At 37.6% G+C, this 26,249-nt stretch overlaps 1 protein-coding gene across 3 annotated transcripts in view; it reads right to left on the minus strand.

Moving 5' to 3' along the window:
- LOC128745182 (integrator complex subunit 7) overlaps positions 1–26,249 on the minus strand; it is a 528,653-nt gene that overhangs the window by 77,211 nt on the left and 425,193 nt on the right. The window contains exon 12 of one of the 3 annotated variants that reach the window (XM_053842197.1): positions 3,503–3,702. The exons of 1 other annotated variant lie outside the window; for it this stretch is intronic. In XM_053842197.1, coding sequence (XP_053698172.1) covers positions 3,503–3,702 — 200 coding nt within the window. Of the gene's footprint in view, positions 1–3,502; positions 3,703–26,249 lie in introns of those variants that run through there. One more of the 3 variants, XM_053842198.1, reaches the window with a different exon arrangement.

The raw sequence follows: 26,249 nt of genomic DNA on the forward strand, positions 1-26,249 counted from the left end.
GTGTGTGTATGTGTATGTGTGTGTGTGTGTGTGTGTGTGTTATTCGCTGGAAATATATTTAATCTTGAAATCTCTCATGGTAACTAGAAATTTTCAAAACACTATATTTCGCAGAGTGGCGCATGGTGGCACGTAATTCTTTCATAAGTTGATAGTATATACCTGAGACTTAACCCAGAAGGAGAAATTAACCTGGAGATATCTGGAGAAAAAAAGTTCTCGACTAAGAAAGCAGAAAATTCTCTTATTTTTTTATATTTTCCTGCTTCTCATGCTTTTTATTATTATAATTTCTCCTCTAGCCGTCTAAACAATCTATTTTCCGGAAAGCTCATTTCATTACCTTTCTAATGACATATAATACATAAGATTTAATTTTGGAAATAGTGTTTAAAAATTGATTTGAAAGTAAACGTGTTTGAATGGCAAAAAGCGTATATGTCATATCGTTTTTCAACTTTGACAGCCTCTATCTCAGAAACAACATCGACTACAGACTTTCTATTTTGGGTTTTTCTTAATTGAAGTATTTGCTATCAATAGAAAATTTCATTAAGCGGATTAGTGAAAGTCAGTTTTCTGATTTTTGTCCGCCTGATATCTCATAGTGCGGAGTTGTGCTGGACGCACAACTAACGTTTATACAACACTATTCAATGATCGTTAACAAAGCAAATCGACAACTAAGTTTAATCCTGAGAGTCGGTAAGGTGTTCGAGGACCCTGTGACTCTGCGCATCCTCTATTGCTCTTTAGTGCGTTCAATTCTGGAAACAGCTTGCGCTGTGTGGGACCCGTATTACGACAACTGGGTAAAACGTATTGATATCCTACGAACAGTTTGTTCGTTGGATATGCCGTACACTGCCATGGAGAGACCCTGACAATATGCCACCCTTCGCTAATCTTTGCCTCCTGCTTGGTATTACCACACTCGAACAACGACGAAAGGAAATAATGGCTCAAACGGCTCATAAAATTTTGAATGGTGGCTATGATTGTCCAACCATCCTCTCAATGCTACAACTATACTAACCTTTGCGCCCACAACTACAGTTAAATACTACAGTTTGCTACAGTTAAATACTCATCACATAAACTATGGTCAGCAGGAACCTATCCGTCGCCTTGCTTCATCTTACAACAGTGCTGCACACAATTTCAATTTTTGATTTTTCGTTATCTGTATTGTGAATTGTTCGTAGTGAATAAGTTATATCTATGTATTATTTATATCAAAAAGATGCTGGGCTTTTGTGCCGGCTTGAGAATTGACATTCATGATTTTCAAGGTGGCTTTTCCCAGCCATATTCATAAAGATACTACAGTCGGATGAATTTAATAAGTAAATAACAAATAACAAATCAAGATCAAGAATCTCGAAAGATCTTTGTCACTTTCTTGAGTTTTGCAAGTCTCTGAGGAGTTCAACCTTACATGATTCATTTTGGCAGTTACGTAACTATGAAAGCATGAGTAGTTTAATATACAAATTTGTAATTTATAAACAAAACTGTTGCACTCCTTCTTTTGCGTAAACGAAAGAAAGATCAACACTGCCCTGCAGGAGAAGAGTGCCAGATTTGATGGTAGTAGAGTTGTCAAAAAGATTGTTCGCATATTATGGAAACAATTTATTAGCGTCCGCCATTATAGCGCGTAAAAAACTGGATAAACAGTCCTCTCAACTGCATAAAAAATAGCTAGCATTTTGACAATATTTAGGAAAAATCTGCAACTGTCCAGAATTAAGCACGGTGTTGAATATAGTGTTGGTACGGTATTTTGACGTAGGACTACGTCTTACGGCAAGTTTTGAGATAGGGTGTCATTCCAAAAAATCGAAAAATGCGAGCGTCACGAAAAGTGAAAGGTTTTGAGCGATAATATCTCAGCGGTTTTCCTATCGATTTTCAATATTCTTACACCAATCGATCGGAAAATCTTCTAAGAATTGACTCAAATGAAGTAAAGTATGGATTCTTGATGTTGAACTATTGAAAAATTGAAAATAATGAACCTATGTTTTACCAGAATTCTCGCTTCGTGATTGGTTGGAAGATTCTTTACGATGATCTAAACCTATACCAATTTGTTATCTGTGCTTGGGAAGTAAGCCAAAACAAGTGACAGTCCCCTCATTTCAACAAGATTTCTTAACACCGCGGTTCAACCTAGACCATTTTGATGTCCTTGCTTGGGAAGTACGCCAGAGAGAGTAACAAAGACCCCTCGTGCCAACAGATTTCTTACGAAAGCGATTAAACCTAGTCCAATTTGATGTCTGTGTTAGGGAAGTGTGGCAGAAAAAACGATACTAGTTCGTTGTCCCAACAGATCGCAAATTCTTTACTGCGAGACTATTGAACCTCGGCGAACTTGATCTGTGTTGGAAAAATGTGCTACAGCTGTAGTGTTCGGTTATAATACGACTCTGTATGAATACGCATGCTTGCCGTTGCATTAGAAGTGTAGTGAAAAGATGTGCTGTTGATAAAATAGGATTGAATTGGTAAAATCCCTTCAACGTGGGAAACCATGGATAATAAAAACAATCTTTAATTTCAGTAAGGTAACAAGAAAGCAATAGTTTGTGTTCTTGATTTTGTTAAATTGTTTTCAAATGCACAATCTTTTGAGAATTGAACGTATGCAATGTTACTACTTTGATAAATGTTACATACAACGCATGTAGCATGTATATATGTTGCATATAGCATGTATACATGAAGAATCGAATGATTACAAGCATGAATACATGCCACTATCACTACAAAGAGGGGGGGCTCTGTAGCCGCAAGGTTACCGAGTCTGCTTTGACAAGCGAATGGTCATGGGTTCGAATCTTAGTAGAATCAGGCCATTCGATGTCAAAGTGACTTTAGCATGGGTTTATTCTCAGGCCCCTCATCGCCCTTCCTTCATGCTGAGTTCTATATTATCCCGATATGGCCTATTGACAGTGCAAAAATGAGACCCTTGTAGTAAAAATGCACTGGTTTGCTACGCCAGGGATGACTATAATTGGGGACTGTGCGCTGTCATGTGGAACGAGGTGGATAAAGTAGAGTAAAGCATTGAAAGAAGGGTACCCAATTACACACAAGCACGCATAAAAAAAAGAAATTCAATAAGCATATCGCTCACTCAATAGCGACTATAGCTAAAATAAATGCAGTGCGGGTTATACAACAAACACCCGGGCGATATCACAATAGATCTAACTTACTGGTCGCAGTGATGAGTCCATACAGGAAAAAAAAAAAAAATCACTACAAAGAGACTTACGAAGTCCTACGTCACCTATATATGCGGTCGTGTCTTGTACACAACCCCTCTGATTTTTTTTAATCGGTAACACCAAATATTGTGAAATTTTAAACCAGTAAAGTGTCAAAGTGCTGCCAATCCCTTAATTTGTTGGTGCGAAATTCGGCATTACGAAGATGACCGGCAAAAAGAGCTAGCAAAACTCGTAATCCATGATTAAAGTATACATACCTTTTTGGCCCAGTTATCCAAAAAACGCCATGTTGGTCAATTATACATGTCTCTAATGTAACTTGCCATTGTCCTCCTACATTTAAAGTAGTGCCTGAGGGTGCGATCATTGAGTTTTGCAGAGACAAGAGGAAGTTTCCACTAAGAAACTCACGGTGTGGTTTCAGCGTCTGAGTTAACACAACGTTGTCGAGAATTGCCTACAAAATATGAGATGTATTGAAATAAACGTTTAGGATCTTATGAATTTAGTGTAGGTATCCGTGAAACCGTGGTTTGAATTTTTCAGGGGATATAGCTGCAGGTTGAGACCAATTTTGTTTTCGATCCATAAAACTTAATCAGAATGTTTTAATTATAACTGTTAGGGTAGACTCTAGACATACAGGTGGCGTAACAATATATGTTAAGCGTAAATTGACTACTACAGTAGTATTGAATGCCAAAGATAATGAAAACTGGTTTCTAGGGTTGAAGGTTAAAATTAGTAACCAATATGTTATTGTTGGAGGATTATATCATTCCCCAAATTCAAGTGACTTGGCCTTTCTAAGAAAACTTGAAGATGAGTGGTTGTTGGAAGCACTTGATGATACTATTGATAGCATTATCTGTGGTGATTTTAATATCGACTACAACTTAAGTAATGACAGTAGAGAATTAAGAAGAGTGATGGATGTATATGGACTTAAACAAATTGTGAAAGAAGATACACGTGTTACGCAGCAAAGCAGCACAAGGATAGATTTAATTTTTGTTAATTATGTTAATGAAGCGGAAGCTAGTATTGAGCCAAACTTACGTGTTACTGACCATGAAACGATTTGTGTTACAATCGAAAATACATCGGCATTAGATGATGAATTCACGAAAGTGAAATGTTGGAGAAGGTACAATCAAACTGATTTATGTTGTCTGCTAAGGCAGAGTCGACTTGACACACAATCTTCTTCCTGCTGCCTGCAAAGGCGAGACAGGCAAGATAGAGATGAGATATTTGCCATAGATCAGTGCTTGAATTGTAGTATACATGAAACGTTTGAAAATTGTGTCCAAAATTATGATTTAATGCTTAAAAACAATGTAGCCAGGTTACTAGACAACAGAATTCTAAACACAAATCGGTGTGATGGTTGGTATACTAATGAATTAGCCCAGATGAAGCGAGAGTGTATTCAGTTAAATAGAGAACACAGAAGACACAAAACACAATATCATTGGAACAAGTATATTTTGACCAGGAACAAATAGTCTAGGGCAATTCGAGATGCGAAAAATAAAACTATTCAAGATGAATTAGACAGAAATAAGCATGATGGTAAAAAGATGTGGAAAACAATAAAAAGACTCACAAATCCGAAAATTGAACATGCGAGTACAATAATATTCGATGGGATAGAGGAATCAGATGAACTCGCAGTTGCTAACAAATTTAATGACTACTTCATAGATAGTATATACGAGATACGAAACAATATCTATAGGGTAGTTGATCCAATAGTTGTGGTAGTACCAATAGTTGCGCCACTATTCATTATTAATGCATATTTTCGTCACCGTAGCATTTTAGATAAAACCATTACATTCATTATATAAAACAGGCATTTAGAAGTATTGGTAGTTAGACTACACCATTTAAAATTAAAGCATTATTTGCTAAAATGCCAATTTTCCAAAATCTAACGCGCAGTTGGAGCGCACAACTATAGGCGCTCATCTATAGTTTTGCTACGATGTTTTTTCACTTAGCAACCTAGCAATGTATATGGAATAACACAATTACAGGAACATCAAACTTAATTAAGGAAACATTAGCGCAACTGTTGGTATAATATAATTGAGTCGGAAAATTCATTTTTTCTTTATAAAGCTTCTCGTACAACGAAAGCAATTGTCTTGCCTTGTGACAAATACCTTGTATTTGATAAATTTATATCCCACAAGCATTAATTGAAGCATATAGCTCAATAAACAAGCAAAATGAAGTTATGTTGTGCTTAGTGGCGCAACTAATGGATCATCTACCCTATAATAAAACCAAGTCGGTTTGTTTGTTTGTAAGGGATAAACTGAAGAACGGCTTGACGGAATTGCATGGTTCTTTTTTCAGTTGTTGTGTTTTGGTCTGCGTCAGGTTTATACGTAAAAAAAGTAATAAAATTTCACGCGAAAAGCTGGAAAATAGTAAAAAACCGATATTTTACTTTTCCCGCCATCCATTGTATAGACTTTGTTTTAGATTGCTATGATTATTATCGGTGCAAATCAGCCGACTCGCATTCAATATGAAGCAGCGTCGCGACGTTGCTGGGCAAACAAACACGTTGATGAAGGTAACTTTGATTGAATGGTGAATTGTGCTGAATTTTCATAGAACATCTGTTCGTTATAACAGTGGTAAACCATTAGTTAGAAATGGTAATCTTTCCAAAATCGTAATGATTATTGCCGAATATTCATTGGAAACATGTGGAAAATATTAATTTTTCAGTTCTTAGGACTCAACAGTTAAGCCGGCTGTCAATTTGTTTGTTTAGATAACACCTAATTCCGTTCGCTGTAGTTGATTGTCAAAATGATTATATTCTTATTCTTGCTAATAAACTATTTTATGAACTTGCAAGATTAGAAAATAATAAACGTTGTATGTGTTATGGGTTCAGTTTATCAAATAGCCTAACTGCCTAGAGCTAATTCTTTCACCTCATTTATCAAATTATTGAAATTAACCAAAACTGGAAACTTTCTACGTTAGGTGCGTATCTAATGCATGTTTACAAATGTTTTACACACTAAAATAACACACTGTCAAGTGACCAATATATTTTATGTACTAAAAAAATGTAAATAAAATTTTGTATTGGAAAGGAATATTGGCCGGAATAAATTGGCAGTAAAAAAGTTTTATAATGATGGTAACCCATTAGAATAAGTCGTATTTCAATATTGTTAATAATTTTTTGTGTTTTTCACTTCGAATTGGACTTCTAACAAGTGCAAAAAGGCTCATGAAATACCAAAGGAATAAAGAAAACACAAATCGGTTTAAAGCAAAGCGTATATTTATTTGCATTTTCGTATGTTTGAGGAGCCCAGCAAGAAATGAAATTAACAATATAATATTGATTGTATTTTAAGGAATAATAAAACCTTTCGGATCGGTATAAGATAGTAACGCAGTTAATTGATTGAAATAGTAATTGAAATTCAGCAATGCAATTCATTCGACAACTTCTTACCAATCGATTGATATATCAAACAGAATTAAAGATCTAATGAATATTGACATCGGATACATAACCGAATTTACACATAAAAATTACCGTGGAAATCAAAGCAAAGCTCTAATTACGATAGAGGAAATGTGATCGAAAGTGTCAAAAAATTATATGTTTAATAAACCAATAATTTACGTAAAAAACAACATGTAAAATTTCAACCTAATAATGAGCGAAAGGCAAATAGAAAGCGTTTGAGGGCGGAAATGAAAATATAGTTGGTGGCGCAAAGATTCTATTCTCAATAAGTTTTGAATATATATTGCATATCGTTAGTCGGTTAACCGCAGAAAACGAAATTAGACGCCATCGAGTTAATTTTCCAAAAAATAAATTGACACCCAGCACAACTGTTGAGTAGTGCGAATTGAAAAACCGGCATTATTCACAAGTTTTTAACGAATATTTGGCAATAAATGTTACGATTTCGTAAAGATTGCTATTCCCAACAAACATTTTATTTGGATAGTAGATTATTCAACCGTTATATTGTCAATTGCAAGAAAAATTGTACCATCCAAAGTGCGATATCGCTCATAAAAGTGCTATTTTGCATTAAATCGTTTCGGTATCTTCGGCGCACTTATTGCTTGGAAGATAACTAAAAAGTGCGCCGAAGATACCGAAACGATTTAATGCAAAATAGCACTTTTATGAGCGATTTCGCACTTTGGATGGTACAATTTTCCTTGCAATTGACAATATAGCCAATGCTATATTAATAAGCAATTACATATACAGCATTTGTTAAACGTTTGTTGGGTTTCTAACTAATTGCTAAACGATTGTAGAAAACAGGCGTTCTGTAAAAATCCGGCAGTTAATTAACCATTCCCTCAAACTTTTCAAAACAAGTACAAAACGTAACCTATACTTTGAATACATCCGCCATTAATAATTTACGTCTTTTAATATAATTGGTGGCAGTACGAAGTTTGCCGGGTCAGCTAGTTCCAAATATAAACAGTAGTCAACCAGCTATGTCACAGATAACATGCAACCGGTGTATATATAGATTTGAGGTTATCTCAATGACGAATTTGTGTAATATTGTGAACGAACTGAAACAAACGGCAGGAATTGACAATGTGTCTACCAGAGTTTTTAAGGATGCATTTATGGAAACCAAAGACATACTATTGCGAATTATTAACACTAGTCTATCAACGGGTTTGGTGCCAAGTGCATGGAAGGAATCAACCATAGTCCCAATTCCGAAAGTGAGTAATACAAAGAATGCAACGCAGTATAGACCAATTAATATGTTGGAGCTCCAAGAGAAAAAGCTGGAAATCGTTGTCAAAGGACAATTAATGAGTTTTGTCAATTCTCAGAATATTATAATACCTGAGCAGTCAGGATTCAGAAAAAGTCATTCCTCAGAAACGGCTATAAATCTGATTTTGCATAATTGGCAAACTAATATTGAAAAAGGAAAATACACTGTAGCTGTTTTTTTGGATTTCAAAAGAGCATTTGAAACAATTGATAGATCGCAGTTGTTAAATCTTTTACATAACGTAGAGATACGGGGAACTGTTTGGAAGTGGTTTAACAGTTATCTTTCTAATAGAAGTCAAACGACTAAATACGGAAATGCTGTTTCGAATTCCCGTAAGAATGATTTGGGAGTACCACAGGGAAGCGTATTAGGACCCCTACTTTTTATTTTATACATCAATGACCTGAAAACTTGCTTGAAACATGGAAAACTGAAACTCTTTGCAGATGATGCCACAATTTATTGGGCCAGTGACAACTTAGATACGGCAATTCAAGAAGCTGAAATTGACTTCAAGCAGATCGCAGAGTATTTGAAACGGAAAAAACTAAGTTTGAATGTGGATAATTATAGGAAATAAAAAATTTGCTCAGAATGTTGAACTCAAAATAGACGGAGAGGTAATAGAAAGAGTGACTGTTTCTAAATATCTAGGAGTACAAGTGGATGAAAAGCTTAATTTCTCTGAGCATGTGGATTACGTTATAAAAAAGATTGCTATAAAGTATGGAGTACTGTGTCGGATAAACAGATATCTAACGTTTTGGTCCAAGCTTACATATGTAAGATCAATTATATTGCCGCATTTTGATTACTGCGCAACGGTGCTGTTGCTGGCGTCAGATACGCAAGTGCAAAGGTTTCAAGGGTTGCAAAATAAGATAATGAGACTATTGCTCAAATGTGGACGGTTAACACCAACGAATCTTATGTTAGATATGCTCCAATGGATGTTAGTGAAACAAAGAATAATATATAACAGCTTGATGTTTATACATAAAATGAAAATTGGCATATTGCCTGAATATCTTACACAAGAAATACAGTTTGGTAGAGATATACACAGACACAACACTACAGGTGCTTCTGACTTTAGACTGCCTCGTTTTTTGAAACAGACGACTCAGAGATCGCTTTTCTATAAAGGACTTCAAATATACAATAGTTTACCACAGGAAGCCAAATGTTCAACGAATTTGACCCAGTTCAAAGGCATGGCTATTGAAACAGTGAAAAGCCAATTTTAAATTCACGACTACATGTGAACTTGTCGATTCATTCATGCTATAGTCTGCTAAGGCAGAACCGTTTTTTACTAGGGAATATCCTGTTGCTTGCGAAGGCGAGACAGGTGAAATAGTAATGGTCCTGTTGCTCGCAAAGGTGTGACAGGTGAAAAGTAATGGCAGCCCAATCTATATGAAAGCATAGAAATTACGATTATCAGAATTTAATAGTATTGTGATGGACATACGCGGGAGAGTGATGCAACAAGTATTATGGCTGATAAATAGATAAGCAACAATATGTGAAGTAACTACAGTCGATATTTGTATAACGCGGGTAATTGGGACCGCGTTATATGAAGCGTGTTATACAAGTACACGTAGCATATGGAAATTGAGTTAATTGGGGCTATACCCGAATTTTACGAAATTTTGAATCAACACGATCATGGTTCCTTTGGGAAAGATGTCAAGTATATATTTTTACATCTTACAAGTGCTTGGTGAGACAGAAAAAATCCTCTCTTGGTCTTCCAGAGCTTCCGGAACATCCGCTAAATTTTCATTTCTATGATGTTTTCTCATAGCTTCAAAATTCTTTTCAAAGTCCCTATGGCTTATTTTTTGGCGTAATATAAGTAAAGTAAACAATCCGTGCTATTGAGAAGCCATCCGGATCAAATCCGGAACATCCGTAAAAGTGGTCAACGAGCGAAAATTGTTCTTTGAGTTCGGAATTATGTTCATTCAACCTCGAATTGAACAACGTGAAATAGGAATATAAATTCAGCGGTTTGTGACTCAACCTAGCCACTATGAAATGCGTCGAAAGATCCGACATTAAATTATTAAAATTATTGATCAAGGGCATCGAACTGCTTATCGCGTTGGCGAAAGCAACAAAGTTTTCGTAACCTGTTTGCTCTGACAAGAAGCCCCATTCTGAATTGTACAGGAAAAGGTGAAAACAAAAGCAATAATACTTGTCTCTGACTTTTTCTCAGGCAAAACCCATAAAAATATTAGATACCGTCAACACGGATTAGGCTGGCAAATGAGTGAACATGTGCAAATATATCACCTCTGTTTTCTAACTCCTATCTCTACCTCCACGAGGTGCCGGCTGGGGTACGGTAGCCAAAGTTGCGCACCTGGTGGTACGCAACTTTGGTTGTCGTATGCAGACAGAGAAGGTGGAACACTCGCCGTGTGGTTTCCGGCTACCTAATCATGCAGTTCGGCGCAGGATTTTCGGAGGGCGCGGCTGCGAGGTGTGAGCACACCGGGAGAGAGTTATTTTCTCAGCTGGCTTAGCACAGAGAGAGAGAGACTCTTAATCGGTCTGTTTTACACAATCTGCACTTACGCCCTTTGGCGGTTGGTGCCGAATTGTACGTTTGGGCAAAAATTGAGCCACGGGACCTGATCCTGCCGGGAGTCGGCAAATCAGGTGCCCCTAAGTCAAGGTCTATCTCCGTGCCGATGACTGAATGGCTGGAGGGGTGAAAACATGCCAGTCGCGAACGGAGTGCTTTGGGCATCTTGCCCCTACTGTGCCATGCGGGGCTCTGGTACGGTCGATCTTTGTTGTCCCTTGCGTTTCGTGGGAACAGCATAGTAGTCCTGCCCAATTTCCCTTATGGGTTTTACGCCAAGTGCGTTCTGGCCAACTTAATTGGCTTCGCTTACAATTTGCTGTCTGATCTGTGTTGGAGATTGTTTGTGCATATACTCCGCTAGTCAAATAGTTAGAGTCGCACAAATAAATCTTCAACACAAACGAGCAGCAAATGTGTATTTATGCGAAAAACTTTTTAATGGCTCTGTCATCATCGCATTGGTTCAGGAGCCATATTTTCGCAAGGGGTACTTTCATTCGACGGATATTGGAAACCAGAACTTTGCTGTTTTCAGCAAAACTGGTATGACAAATCCTCGTTTGATGCCCAGGGCATGCATATTGTTGCATAGGCCAATTAGTGCATGCCTTATCTCTGAGTTGACTACTCGAGATATTTGTGCAGTCACAGTAGAACTCGTCGTGGATGATGTCCATAGGCGCTATGTCTACTGTTCTGCATACTTACCACACGATGAACCGTCTCCCAGCGACGATTTCAGAAATGTGGTAAGATACTGCCAATCTAATGGGCTTCTGCTCATTGTAGGTAGTGATGCCAATGCCCATCACATCATTTGGGGCAGCTCGGATATCAATCTGAGAGGCTCTGATTTGATGGAATATTTGAGTAGTACCAACCTTGGAATACTCAACATTGGCAATTGTTCAACTTTCATACGAGCTGGTAGAGAGGAAGTGTTAGATATAACACTCTGCTCTAACAGGATCAGTCATGAGTTGGCACAATGGCATGTTTCAACTGAGACACCAATATCTGATCATTGCTTTATAGATTTTGATCATTTGGGTGTCTCCTTGAACGCTGCAACATTTCGCAATCCGAGATTTTCTGACTGGGAACTCTTTGAGGAGGAACTGGCGACGAAATTTCAAGGATTCGAACCGACGATTGAGTCATCGATCGACTTGGATGTGGCTGTAGATGTAGATGTAGAGTAGCTTGCCCGCTAAAAACTATTAAAACGACTAGAGGAACACCGTGGTGGAACTCTCATCTCGCGGAACTAAAGAAACGATGCAGGAGAGCCTGGAATAGACGTCGGAGGGATGGCGTGGAGCCTTTCAAGCAGGTCCGGAAAGCCTATGCAAAGGCTCTACGATCTTCAGCACGCACGAGCTGGCACAGGTTCTGTAGCAACGTTTCCAGTTTCGGCGAGGCAAGTCGACTTAATAAAATACTGTCAAAATCGAAAGATTATCAGGTTAATAACATTCGAAGTTCGAACGGTGAATACTGTTCGAATGACAATGAAATCCTCGAATGTCTCTTTTATAGTCACTTTCCGGGCTGTGTGGAACCTGAAGTTCGAAACGATCCAGAAATCGTTTTAGGTGGCTTAGACTCATGGACTTTTGCTCGGAGACTTGTCACAACTGAAGCGATTGAGTGGGCCGTGAACAGCTTCTCTCCATACAAATCTCCTGGAACAGATGGAATATACCCTATTCTACTGCAAAAAGGATTCAAGTACTTCAAACACATTCTGAGAAGGATGTTTGTGTGTAGTATTGCTATTGGGTACATCCCAAGTCAATGGCGTGAAATAACCATTAAGTTTATTCCTAAAGGTGGACGCGCGACATACGAGCAAGCAAAAAGTATTATACCAATCAGTCTAACGTCTTTCTTGCTTAAATCACTTGAGCGGATTGTTGATCACCACATCCGCGAAACAAGCTTAGTAGAAGTTCCTCTTCATTCAGCACAGCATGCTTATCAAAGTGGCAAGTCTACAACCACTTTATTACATGTTGTGGTGGATAAAATTGAGGTTGCTTTTTCACAAAAGGAATCTTGCTTAGGAACTTTTTTGGATATTGAAGGCGCGTTTGATAACGTATCTTTCGCTTCCATTTTGGAGGCTGCCCGTTATCATAATGTGCCTTCAATAATCATAAAGTGGATAGAACAAACGCTTAGTAACCGATTGCTTTCTTCGTCCTTACGGCAAGCAAGCATTTGGAAGCAAAGTGTTTGTGGATGTCCACAAGGTGGCGTTCTCTCGCCTCTTTTATGGAACCTTGTGGCGGACGGCCTATTGAGGAAACTCAATGGTCTAGGCTATCCGTCATATGGTTTTGCGGATGACTATCTCATCCTAGTAGTTGGAAAGTGCATAATCATATTATTTGACTTAATGCAGCAGGCACTACGCGTCGTGGAAACGTGGTGCCAAGAAATTGCACTTTCGGTAAATCCGAGCAAAACATCTATCGTCTTATTTTCAAGACCAATGAAATACCAATGGAGCTCGCGCTCTGCGCTTTTACGATTCGGATGTTGATGTGGTGAACGAAGTGAAGTACGTGGGGTTGATTCTCAACTCCAAGCTTGACTGGTCCACAAATATTGATTTCCGAATTAAAAAAGCGTGCATGGCCTTTGGGCAATGTAAACGAGCAATTGGCAACTCTTGGGGGCTTAAACCCAAATACATACACTGGTTATACACGGTCATTGTCAGACCAATACTGGCGTATGGTTGTCTTGTATGGTGGCAGAGAGGGGAAGTTGTGACTGTCCAGACAAAGCTAAACCATCTTCAAAGGATGTGTTTAATGGCAATGTCTGGTGCATTTACTACAACTCCTACTGCCGCCCTAGAAGCTATTTTCAATATTAAACCTCTATACTTCCACCTGAAGCAAGAGGCACTAATATGTGCTTATCGACTACACGCGATTGGCCTATGGCAGTCTGTGGACGGTTCCACTGGTCATACTCGATTGTGGTCGCAAATTGTTGCTGAGGACAAGTTTGCCCTTGCTCCTAGCGATGTAACGCTCATGCGTACTCTGCCGTATAGGACTTTCTCAAGTGACTTTCCTCCTAGAGAGGATTGGATGTCAGGCTACATGGAAAGGAAAATTTCCGACTATGTGGTCTGTTATACCGATGGTTCCTTGTACGAAGGTCGCGCGGGTGCTGGTGTTTACTGCCGTGAGCTGGAATTGGAGGAATCCTATTCGTTGGGTAGTTACTGCATCGTTTTTCAAGCTGAAATCTTTGCAATTATGTGCGGAGCTCAGTTTGCACTTCAGAAAGAACTGATAGGCAAGATTATCTACTTCTGTTCTGACAGTCAAGCCGCTATAAAAGCCCTTTGTGCTGCTAATTCTAAATCTAAAACAGTCATCGCCTGCCACACCCAATTAGAAGAACTAAGCATTCTAAATGCCGTTCATCTGGTTTGGGTTCCTGGCCATTCTGGTATAACCGGAAATGAATGGGCTGATGAACTAGCAAGATCTGGAGCAGAAAAGTCGGTTTTCGGACCGGAACCTGCTTTACCAATTGCGGCATGTTGGATAAAACAAAAGATTCGATCTTGGTTTTCATTTGAACATGTACGTTATTGGGAAAATCTTGAAACTTGTCGTCAAACGAAAAGTTTCATTGTTAAGCCTTGTGAGAAGGTTGCGAAATTTCTTTTGCAACACTCAAAGGTAAATTGCAGTATTCTTGTCAGATCACTGACTGGTCACTGCAGACTAAATTATCATATGGCTACGATTCAGCGAGCTGAATCGTTTCATTGTAATTTATGTGAATCCGAATACGGTACACCATATCACGTAATTTGCAACTGTCCTGCAGTAGCACAATTGCGTCATAGGATCTTTGGATCCTACGTCTTAAATGAATCGGATTTTAGGAAACTAAAATTACGAGACATTTTGATGTTTCTTACCGAAAGCGGTATTGAGCTATAAGCTCTTATTTATCATGAGTATACCCCCCAGGGGGTGTACTATTGATAAGTTAACTACCAAGGATTGCAGTATCCCCTCGGGGGTACAAAAATCTCTCGGTATATATATGTTTGTGTTTGTCCAAATTCCTCATCCACCCCTTCCTATTCTTCCTGTTTTCCTTCCCGTCCTCATCAGGTAAATGATGACACGGGCAAGATGGGCAAGGCACAAATCTTCCACATGATTGTGAGGAACGTGCTGCTCGAGCCAAAGATGCTGATACCTGATACCTGTCTCTGACTTTTTCTCAGGCAAAACCCATAAAAATATTAGATACCGTCAACGCGGATTACGAAATGGCCATGGCTAACTACGATGGTTAGATTTCTGTTAAAATTTTCCCAGAAGAGCACAATATCTGGTGAAGAGCTTATACAAAAGTTGATATATTTGCTATTAGATTTGTAAGTATAGTAAATGTTACCGGTAGTTCAGTTTACTATACCACATCTATCAAATTACACTAGCGAAATTGGTAATTTCAACAAACTTGCGAGATAACCTCGTTTATTTGTCAGCGAACATTTGCAGTATTTGCATCATTTCTGTTTCTAAATCCGAAATGTTTTATATCAAACGATTTTCAAATTGTAACGCGAACTTCAACGCGAATTTTCACTTCTTGTTCACTTTGACGGCAACGGCAAATCCTAATTTTCCAGTGAACGTTTTGGCGGCAATGTCGAGTCGTGAGCGGCCTATTTAGTTGGTGATTTCATTTTGATCTGTTACAAATTAAAAACATTTGCATTTCCAGTGACGAATTTCAGGTAAGCTTTGAATTTTCTCCCGGTAAACCATCCAATGGCCAAATTGAGTCACAAATAGTCGAAATATACTTCTAGTAGACTAGTAGACTATAGTCAAATTACACTCAAAATATTCACGATATTTTCTGAATTTTCCGGAGAACCAACTTACGGCTTCCTAAGGTCACTTATTTATTACTTTTTTTTACCAATTACCAGACCTTAGTTAGGCCATTGCAAATCATTTTCAAAGTTTTTGTCTCTTTGTTTCCCCCCCCCCCCTTCAGTGGCCCAACACCGGAGAGACAAAAACTTTTTTAAATATTTGTAATGGCCTTACTTTACTTCAAAAATATTTTACCAATTTTACCAACTTTACCAATACGAAAATTTCAAGGGATATTCCGGAACCTCCAGCAGGCCAACCCGTAACTTTGTGGTTCCGTATATCACTCAGAGAGTCAACTGTTATATGCTGTACAACTTCTTAAAAGACACCAGGGTCGTATCTGTTCAAAATCGCTCAAAATTCGAGTTGAGCCCCAATTAACTTAATATCCATATGCTACGTGTATTTGTTATACGCGGAAAACCGCGTTATAGAAATATCGTGGTACCCGCGCTATAGAAATCCGCGTTCTACAAATCCGCGTTATACAAATCTCTACTGTAGGGGAACTGTGGGTAAAATGAACAGGGGGGGGGGGTAAAATGAACAGGTAGCCAAATTCCCAGTAAACCGATTAAAATCTGTACCAGATCAATAGGTATCTTTTCCTAAAAGTATTTCAAGCTGTTTGAGACAATATGTGATGATCATAAGCTTTCTAATGTGAAAAAAATTGAAAAAGTAAAAAATATTTGTTGAAATCTGATGCAGATGGTAATTTCCACTAATAGTATATAAGCTTTTTTGGCGAAACAAATTAAATTTCGACTATTGGTATCATTTAGTGTTGTTTGCTTATCACTGTCCTGCGGATCTGTCGAAAATTCCAAATATTTTTATCAACTGTTTGTTTATAATAAACACTAGAAAACAATTGGTGTTTTGGGGGCAAAATGAACACTTCACTATGGGGGCAAAATGAACAATGTGTATAATGATGTTTTATTTTCCATATATCAGGAGCCAGGACCTAATTACAATTCAATCAATAAAAATGATCGAGTCTCTCGAAAAATGACGGAAAATGACCGATGAAGCGAGTTGAAAGTCAAGCATTATATGAACGTGGCGAAGATACATTATGTTAACTTTGTGGAGTCCTATTTTAATTTTAGCAGCCTTGTTGAATATCTACAGCTTATGTAGAACAATGATAAGGTAAAATAATGTTTAATTTATCCAAACTGCATGTTAACTTTAGTTTTTTATGACATGTTCATTTTGCCCTCACTGCATGTTCATTTTACCCACACGAAAAAAATCAGGCTCGAATGTAACACTTTCGAAAATAAGGAATTTTTCATGACAAATCGTCCTTTTTCAAACATTTTTATATTTTACTACGTGGAATATGAATCCAGCTTTCAATTCATGTAGTGCGTTCAGCATTTGCTTGGTTCCTGGGGAAGCAAATGGCGACATTGCTAAGGGTGTTCATTTTCCCCCCAGTTCCCCTATATTAAATATCCAAGAGATAAACGTCCCTCCCACTCCAAAGATGCGTATGGAGTGGAGGCAAGGACCGAATAGGGTCTGGGGCCATCACAAAAAAAAAAGATGCTCCAGTAATGGAGGGATTATGTCGGGGAATAATGTGTAAAGACAAATTGAACGCTCAATTTATCAGTTTCCAATTGAACTTCATGATAATATGGTGCACCATAGTGTTGGCTTTAAATACAAACCAAAATTATACCATTCTGCTGGTTGATATATCTAAAATATTGCTTTTCCACTAGTATGTGCTCCTAAAGTAGTGGTAATGTTCCTATAAAAGTGGAAAATTTGCCTATAATAGTGGAATGTTGTTTACCACCTTAGTAACGCTTGCAATGGGCATGGCAGCAGGTGGATAACAACGTAGGCTTGTTAAAATGCTATGGATTGTTACGAATTTCTTAAGCAATTGAACTTTATTGGTCTGCTGAAAAGGAATTTATAATTTTTGCACCAGAATCTTGAATTTTAACTGGGTAGATACACAGTGTAGATAAAACACACACACAACTGTGTAGATAAAACTGTTAACAAATATATATTTATCAATAGAAAACTGAAATTATCTCGAAATCCGCCAAAATTATGATATATTTCGAGTTTCCACCACTACTGGTACTACCACAACTACTGGAGCATCTACCCTATACATCATTGGAATGATATTTCTATTGTCTATACAGAAAAAATTGCAAAATATTTGATTTTAGAAAAATAAAGAAATTATGGTCGTTTCCGTGAAAGTCCTTAAAATTCGCGAATAAAATTGTCACTGCAGGTTGAGACATTTTTCGTTTTTACAATAGTAAAAACAAAATAGTAAAAACACAATAGTAAAAACAAAATATTATTTGTACATATGATATTTTTCCAACATCAAGCATTATATTTATACTCATTTCTGTCGAAGACAATAGCGACCGGTAGTGATACCAAAGTTTATTTGACCGTCAACCCAATATAAAGCATAAAAATGCACAACGCATATTTCAAAAGCCTTGGACTTACTAATATAGTAGTTTACAATCATGAAAAATGGATAAAACGTTGAAAAACAAATTTCGACGAAAATTTGGAATTCTCAATCTGCAGGACAGCCAAGCCATTTTAGCATAACCGTGTATTCGACCTTCACGGATTTGAACCAAATTTTGTCAGATTGTTCATTTTAGGTCAGAAAACAAAAATCTTAAATTTGGTGCCGATTGATACCCCCCACGATTAGTGGTAGAATCTAGTGATGTCCGGTAATCGTTCGATTAATTCAACTAATCGAATAATACAAGGAATATTCGAATAATTTTTAATCGAATACTGCCAGCACGAGTAGTTGAATTAATCGAATAGTTCAATGAGTACGAATAATACCCGAATAATGCTCGTTAATCGTTCGATTAATCGAATTAATCAAAGAAATATTCGAATATTTTTAATCGAACACCACTGACACGAATAGTTGAATTAATCGATTAGTGCAGACAACGCTCACCGATTAATCGGTAATCGAATAATTGAAAATTTCGGACATCACCTAGTACCTCCTTTTTAAAAGGAAAGGCCCGTTTTGGCAAATCTTTTTATTTTCATTTACTTATAGATAAACATGGAAATATTAGGTATAGAAAGAAACTATTTTCACATTTTCACATTCCAATTCCAATCGAAAATAGTCGAGTAAAAGCTGTTTTGGCGCTTTGAGCTGAAAATGATCATATAGAAATCAACACGTCTTCGGAATTTAATTCGACTGTTTGTTAACGGTGTGCTAGTTATCATTCATATGCATCCTAGCAATAAACAATCTTCAATTTGTATTTTAACCGACTAAATAACTTTGTAGAACATTATAAGGAATGAAAACGTCGATGCAAAATTTTTGAGCTTTTAGAGTGGTTTCTTTAAACAAATCATTAAATTTCGCAACCAGTAAGAGATAGATAGTTACTATATGCATCAAAGTTGCTTATTTTAGTGTGTTCTACAATTTTCGTGAAGACGCTAATTTTTTGTACGCGTTTGAAAAACAAAAATTTGTGACACCCTATTAGGCGGATTCACAGTTACCCAAAAAGTGTAAAAAATGTGCTATACCATATTTTATGAATTAACTGCTCCAAAGAAACACCCGTTGATAAATTACACATTTTTACTATATTATTCTGTTTTTGAGGTTTGTTCCCATTAAAGAACCTTTACCTTTACCTTTACCTTTACCGAACCGGTCATTAAAGTTTTCTTGAATAAATTTCATCAATTATTTTTAAATATCTTTTAACCAGTAGAACCAATCCTTATGAAATTTGGCGGATACGTTTGCAGTGTTACTAAGACCCTCATTTAATACTAAAATAATTGAAACTCGTTAAATTATCTTGGTTAAAATTGCTATAAATTATTGAAAATTTTAGTGTGTAGCTTTAACTGCTCATAACTTTCAAACTAACGGTCCAATCAAAAACATATTCAATACCCGGTCAACATTGTTACATAACATTAACCAGATTGTTACGTAACTGGTGTTATGATGTGAAGTTGAAGTTACGTAACCTGAGAGTAACAGGATGGTTGAAATTTCCCACTTTTTACCTTTGTTATACTATATAACAAAGGTTTAGAAATTGGTCGAAAAACACGAAATTGATCCAAGGCCCGGAAGGCCGAGTGACATGTACCAATCGATAGGGTTCGACGAACTGAGCAATGTGTGTGTGTGTGTGTGTGTGTGTGTGTGTGTGTGTGTGTGTGTGTGTGTGTGTGTGTGTGTGTGTGTGTGTGTGTGTGTGTGTGTGTGTGTGTGTGTGTGTGTGTGTGTGTGTGTGTGTGTGTGTGTGTGTGTGTGTGTGTGTGTGTGTGTGTGTGTGTGTGTGTGTGTGTGTGTGTGTGTGTGTGTGTGTGTGTGTGTGTGTATGTGTGTATGTGTGTATGCGTGTTCGCTCCGAATTTTCTATCGCCTGTTACTCGGAGATGGCTGAACCGATTCGACCGCTCTTACTTTTGTTTGACAGGTATTATTGCCTAGTATATCACTATTAAATGGTTTCGTGGTCTGACTTTTCGTTTGAAAGTTATAAGCAAAAATGTGAAAACCACGTGACACGGTTTTCTCCTGAACCACGCAACCAATTTTAACGATATTAGTACCAAACGAAAGCTCTACTATTATAATCTTATTAGTACCAAACGAAAGCTCTACTATTACTAAACTAAACTAAATTACTAAATATTTTGCTAAGTTTTATTGAAAACGGACAAGCAGTTTAAAAGTTAGCCTTGAAAAACCTGTTTTGACTAGGTACAAATGAACGCCTGTTTCTCAGAGATGGCCAGAGATGGTTTCATTTGGCAGGTAATATAGCCGGATAGATCACTATTGAATGGTTTTCTGATTGGACGTTTAATTTGAAAGTTATGAGCAATCGAATACACCACACCAAAATTAACAATAATTTATAATGATTTTAACCAAGATAATTTACCTAATTTCAGTTATTTTAATATCAAACGAGAGGTTTTCACACTACGAAAGCATAATATGCAAAATTACATAAGAATTGGTTTTACCGGTCAAAAGATATTAACCCTCGAATACTTGCGCCAACTTTTATAACACGGTTACTTGCACGCACAATAGCCCAAAACCAAAGAAAACGTGCGCACTAGAGTTTTGACTAGGAAAACTTGGTTTTAAGTTTATCGAACCTTTGGAAGAGTTTCTTAAAATCGAAAGCTCTATCGTCTGGTAGAATTTGAATTTTGATTAATCCCCCTAAAAGTGAAATACAAAAATTATTTTCCTTCAGTTTCAATACAACACATTGATGTGTTCTGCAAACTTTAGAGCAAGAAATTTTGCTGAAAACAGTAACCTTCTATCTCTTCAGTGAAGGTAGAAAAATCTTATTTATTGTATATGAATTTGTAAAATCAGTTTTTCTATTCTAACTCTTCTGTTGTATTGTTGTGCTACCCTCTTGGTAGCGAAAAGAGCGCTCTTTTTGCTACCAACGGCATTGCTGCAGCGCCGTGAATACTAAAGATAAAACTTCACTTTCTCCAGCAATGTTGTAGATAGTTACTAGCTCTACAGGTGTCCCCTACACCGCTTTTTCAAATTCTTCTTGGCTGAGGGGCAGTAGTCAAGGGAGCGGGGTCAAAGCGGGAAGTGTATGCCAAGCCTGGATGACTTATTGTTTCCAGGTTCTAGTTTTTGCTGTTGTTTGAAATTTTGTTTCTCCTACTTAACCTAATTTGTTTTAGCCCTATTTACAACTACGTGTACAATTCACGGACTGTAGTATCTTGAGAATTGAGACATTTTGCTTTGAATTTCTCACAATATTTTGTGATTTTTTGTTCAACAGTATCTATCGACGTTAGTTCGTGAATCAATGATGTGCTGGTCCATGGAGGAATATTTAAAATCATCTTTATGAATTTATTTTGAATGGTTTGCAGTTTTTTCTTGTGAGTTTTAGAGCAGATTTCCCAGACGGGCATGGCATATTCGATGACAGGGTAGATTATTTGTTTATAGATTGCTGTTTGGTTTTTAGTTGAGAGCTTGGATTTCCTGTTGATTAAAGGGTATAGGGCTTTTAGCAGAATGCTACATTTGGTCACTGTTTTAACAATGTGGGATCTAAATAATAGTTTTTTTTTATCTAATGTTAAACCTAAGTAATCTGGCTCATTTGACCAGCATATCGGAAAGCCACTTATTTCAATTTTAACACTTTCTGGCGGTAAGAGCCTTGGGGATTGGGAATCGGGAAAGGTGATCGTCTTCGTTTTTGCGCCATTGATGCAGATTTTCCAGCTGTTTAAATACACTAGTAGGGCGTTTAGACCTGTTTGCAGCTTCCTGGTCAGTGCCTTGATCATCCTACCTTTGTAGATCACTGCAGTATCATCTGCGAACTGGGAAAGTATACCATCATTCGGAAGTCTCGGGATGTCATGAGTATACATTTTGTACAATATAGGGCCAAGGACGCTACCTTGTGGGACGCCTACGTTACAATTAAATTCATCGGGCAACGTATTATGGACGGATACTTTAAATGACCTTGCTGCTAAGTAGTTTCTTATGATTTTCAACAGATATATCGGGATGTTAAGTCGATAGAGTTTAAATGTAAGGTCGTCATGCCAAACGTTATAAACGCTTTCTCTACATCTAGCAGAGCCATGGCAGAGGTTTGGGCTAGTGATTTGTTTTACTTTATTACGTTGGTGATCCTCATCAACTGGTGAATGATGGAACGGCCCTTCCGAAAGCCGAACTGTTCATCCGGTAAAATGTTGTTGGCGTAGATAAAAGCTAGCAGACGATACTGAATGAGTTTCTCAAACAACTTCGACGTTGCTGACAGAAGGCTAATGGGGCGATAACTCTTGTTAGACGTCGGATCTTTTCCTGGCTTCAATACAGGTATGACTTGTTACTTCGCGTGTCGGAAGAACCACGACAATCAACCCCAGTCCCTGGTTGAACCACTGGGGACTATCCGGGGCTGGGCTCCAAAGGCCTCTTCTTATGGCTAGCTGGAGCGTGAGGTCGGGAGGCTCAAGATCGGCTCTGTGAAAATGTGACACCAATCGGAAGTCCAAACACGGTCTTTTCAATTTAACTTTTTATTAAACTTACTGAGTGTCGGACAGTGTAAGTGTACGATGGGCCGGCCGGCTGATGCTGGATCTGGCGGTGTCGAATCGGGTGGTGGTGGCGTCTGGTGGGTTTGCAATCTGCTTCTCGCAGCGTTGCTGCTGCTGTCGTCTGTAGTGTCCAGGTCTAGTAGCCTATCTCAGGCTTACGGTGATATACAAATATCATTTATTACAAATTATTCAATACTAATATACAAATAACATTTATTACAAATTATTCAAAAAACTACCAATGACAACTATGACGGGACTTTAGACTAATTATAGCAACATTAAATTGACGCAAATCATGCTGAATAGCAGTGTACCCGTTCTCTCGCGTTGCTATTCCTGTGTGGTATATGGGGTAAAATGTGCAAACGGTAACTATTTTCCAGGAAGTGGGAAAATAACTGAGCTCAAGGCAACTGCTAGAAATCATTGCAAGGTGTTTATAGAACTGAGTGCTGAGATGTTTGAGCTCAATATTGAGAATACAGTCAAAGCCTGGGGCTTTCATATTCTTGCAAGCCTTGATTGTGGTTTTGATCTCATCTATAGTGATTCTTTACTCAACGTTAGAAATTACCGGTATTGTGGCAATGACATCAGCTACCTCAATCTCATGAGAACTCCTCATATTTTGCCCAAGGTTATGGGAGCAAACTATGTTCTTCCCTATGGCATTAGCTTTCTCAACCGGAGTAACCAGTAAATTCGCATCATCTCTAATGGGAGGGATTGGTTTGGGTTTGTTTTTTAATAACTTTGATAACTTCTAGAAGGGTCTAGAGCACGGGCGTAGCCAGAAAAGTTCCTTGGGGGGGTTTTACAAGAACAAATCTGACTTAACCTAACCGTAAGCAGATTATTCAGGAAATGGAGAATTATTTTCAGTTAGAAACTATTTTGGTTGAAATTGAGTGTTTTTCTTCAGACAAATGCCGCTTAGTTGGTTTCGAGGTACGATGCTGGTCTAACAAGCCAGTCGTCGCATGTTCGAATCTCGGCTAGACGATGCTGCAAGATAGTCAGTAGGATTTTTACACTAGCCCCGACGTAACTGTCCTGTACTCTAGTAGCCAACTGCGAAGTCTGTCGATGAAGAAGGGTCAAGTCTTAGAAGGACGTTTAATCCCACGACTTTGCTTTGCTCATCAAACAAAAAATCAAGTTGAAATAACAGAGTTAAAGTTATGGCTTCCCAGCAGGCATGGAAGTACGTTGTATGCTCGGTTGGGAGAGGCTGTTAAAGTTCATAGAACTGAGTCTCTTCGAGACGCAGCGAGGGTGCTTAAGAACAACTTATCCTGTATGATTCTCAACATCGCTCTTAAGGTGATCCGACGATCAAATTTCGAAAAGAGAGGTTTGATTCTCAGTAAATGTAGCAAACTTCTTGGCTAAGCAGATCAGCTGTGAATAGGTTTAGTGCAAATGTGTTTTAAGCAAATTTGGATAATTTGACATTTTCTCAGTCAACTGAAAACTATGTATTGTCTGTTGTTTCGTTTTCTATGTTGTTCAGAGCTCTAGATATATGGAATTTTGCCTGTTTGGGGACGCGATAGGTAACTTTTTCGACACGTACAGAGTGGTCGTGCGGTTCTGAGTACACTTAGGTATCAGGCTTTCACTTTAATCTGTAGACTTCGTAAGCGGTTTTTGCCGCCACACCGCATCAACTATTAGAAGCATATAATTTCCTTCAATATATTTCTTATATCGCGTGATATAATAACTACTAGTTTAAAATTGTAATAAGTAGCCAGTTTCATCCATGTTACCGAGAGTTATGAATGAAGCGAAATATTGACTTATTTTACCCCACCACCATCTTTCGGTTAGTAGTATTTATGTTTAAACGTACTATTCGTACTATACTATGAAATACACCATCTACAGGGATGAGACATTGTCGCGGTTATGCACGATTCAGCAACACTCCCTGCAGCCGGCTGTCTGGAGTTCAAATTGCTATAAATACTCTTACCTAATATGTAACTCTCTGCTTAGACTTAGTAATAGTGTGAGTACTCATTCAAATTTTTCATTGGAACAAATATATTCTCGAAACTATAATAAATGGAAAAATTAAATACGATCGAATGGATAAAAGTATAGACAAAAAACATACCTAAAATTCTACATTTTATAAAAAAAACCTGATTTAATCCACCTAGTGGTGAAAGGAACCTTTGTTATACGGTCTTACTTGCTATTTGAGATAGAAATCGACAGGTCTTCGGAACATAATTCATCTATTAGTTAACGTTGCATTATGCGTTGGTTTACATAAAAATTTTGGAAATTGAATAAGCTTACAAAATTTTAACAAAATAGAAGCACTTACAAATTTTGATAATTCTTTTTCTCATGAAATTGCTGAGTAAGATGTTACTAATGTGGGTAAGTTCAAGTAAAAGTAAGTTAATATTTTTTTTGAAACGATGGTTCTACAATTGATGAAGGGACGGTAGGGAAAGAAATGAAAATTTTTGGTGAAGGTGGGGAAGAGCGGAAAGGAAGGGGGGGGGGGGTATTGGTAGCTATGCTTGACAAGTAGTCATTTTGACTCCTACCTTTTGTCCAATACTGGAAGGTGCATGAGTCGAACCAAGCTGTAATCTGAGATTACAACCGGATTCGAACCCACAACACCCGCCTTGCACCTTCCAGTATTGGACAAAAGGTAGGAGTCAAAATGACTACTTGTCAAGCATAGCTACCAATACCCCCCCTTCCTTTCCGCTCTTCCCCACCTTCACCAAAAATTTTCATTTCTTTCCCTACCGTCCCTTCATCAATTGTAGAACCATCGTTTCAAAAAAAATATTAATATATATGTATGACCGCATTTCAAGGTCAAGACTAAAAACTTGAGATTAGTCTAGTAAAAGTAAGTTGTAAAAAGAAATATTATTCTTTAACATATACATTGCGTAGTAAAGTTCTAGTTTATAGGTTTTTGAACTATGCATAATTTCCTGTAATGCCATTCTATTCGATGCACTTCAATAAAGTTTTCTTGAAAAAATTTCATCAATTTTTATTAACCTTCGGTTACTCACGCTGTTGTATTCTGAATAACATGTGTAGGTTTTTGAAAGCCATATTTACCAATCGTTGTTTAACTAACGTATATTCTTCAATAAACTGGTTATGAGCAAAATGTCAGAATTATTCAATGCAATAATACTTTCAATTGTTAGGAAAATAGATCAGCGTAAACCGATAGCACAGAAACGAAGCAAGCAGCATGTGAGGTGTACCGCTATTGGCCCCAACTGGAATTTTTTCACGTTACTTCATATGGAAAAATGGTGTCTGTATGTAGCAAAACTAGCAGCAAATGTAAAATGTTTAAAATGTATCCGTCAGTTGGTAGTCGAGTGATTCGGGGTTAAAATCAGGGTATTTTTATAATCAAAGTTCTACAGTTCCTAAACAAGCAAACATAGAGGTATACTATTTTCAGCAAAGTTGTGTATTTTACTATTTG

Source organism: Sabethes cyaneus, chromosome 1 (assembly GCF_943734655.1).
Source record: "Sabethes cyaneus chromosome 1, idSabCyanKW18_F2, whole genome shotgun sequence".
NCBI classification, from domain to species: Eukaryota; Metazoa; Arthropoda; class Insecta; order Diptera; family Culicidae; genus Sabethes; species Sabethes cyaneus.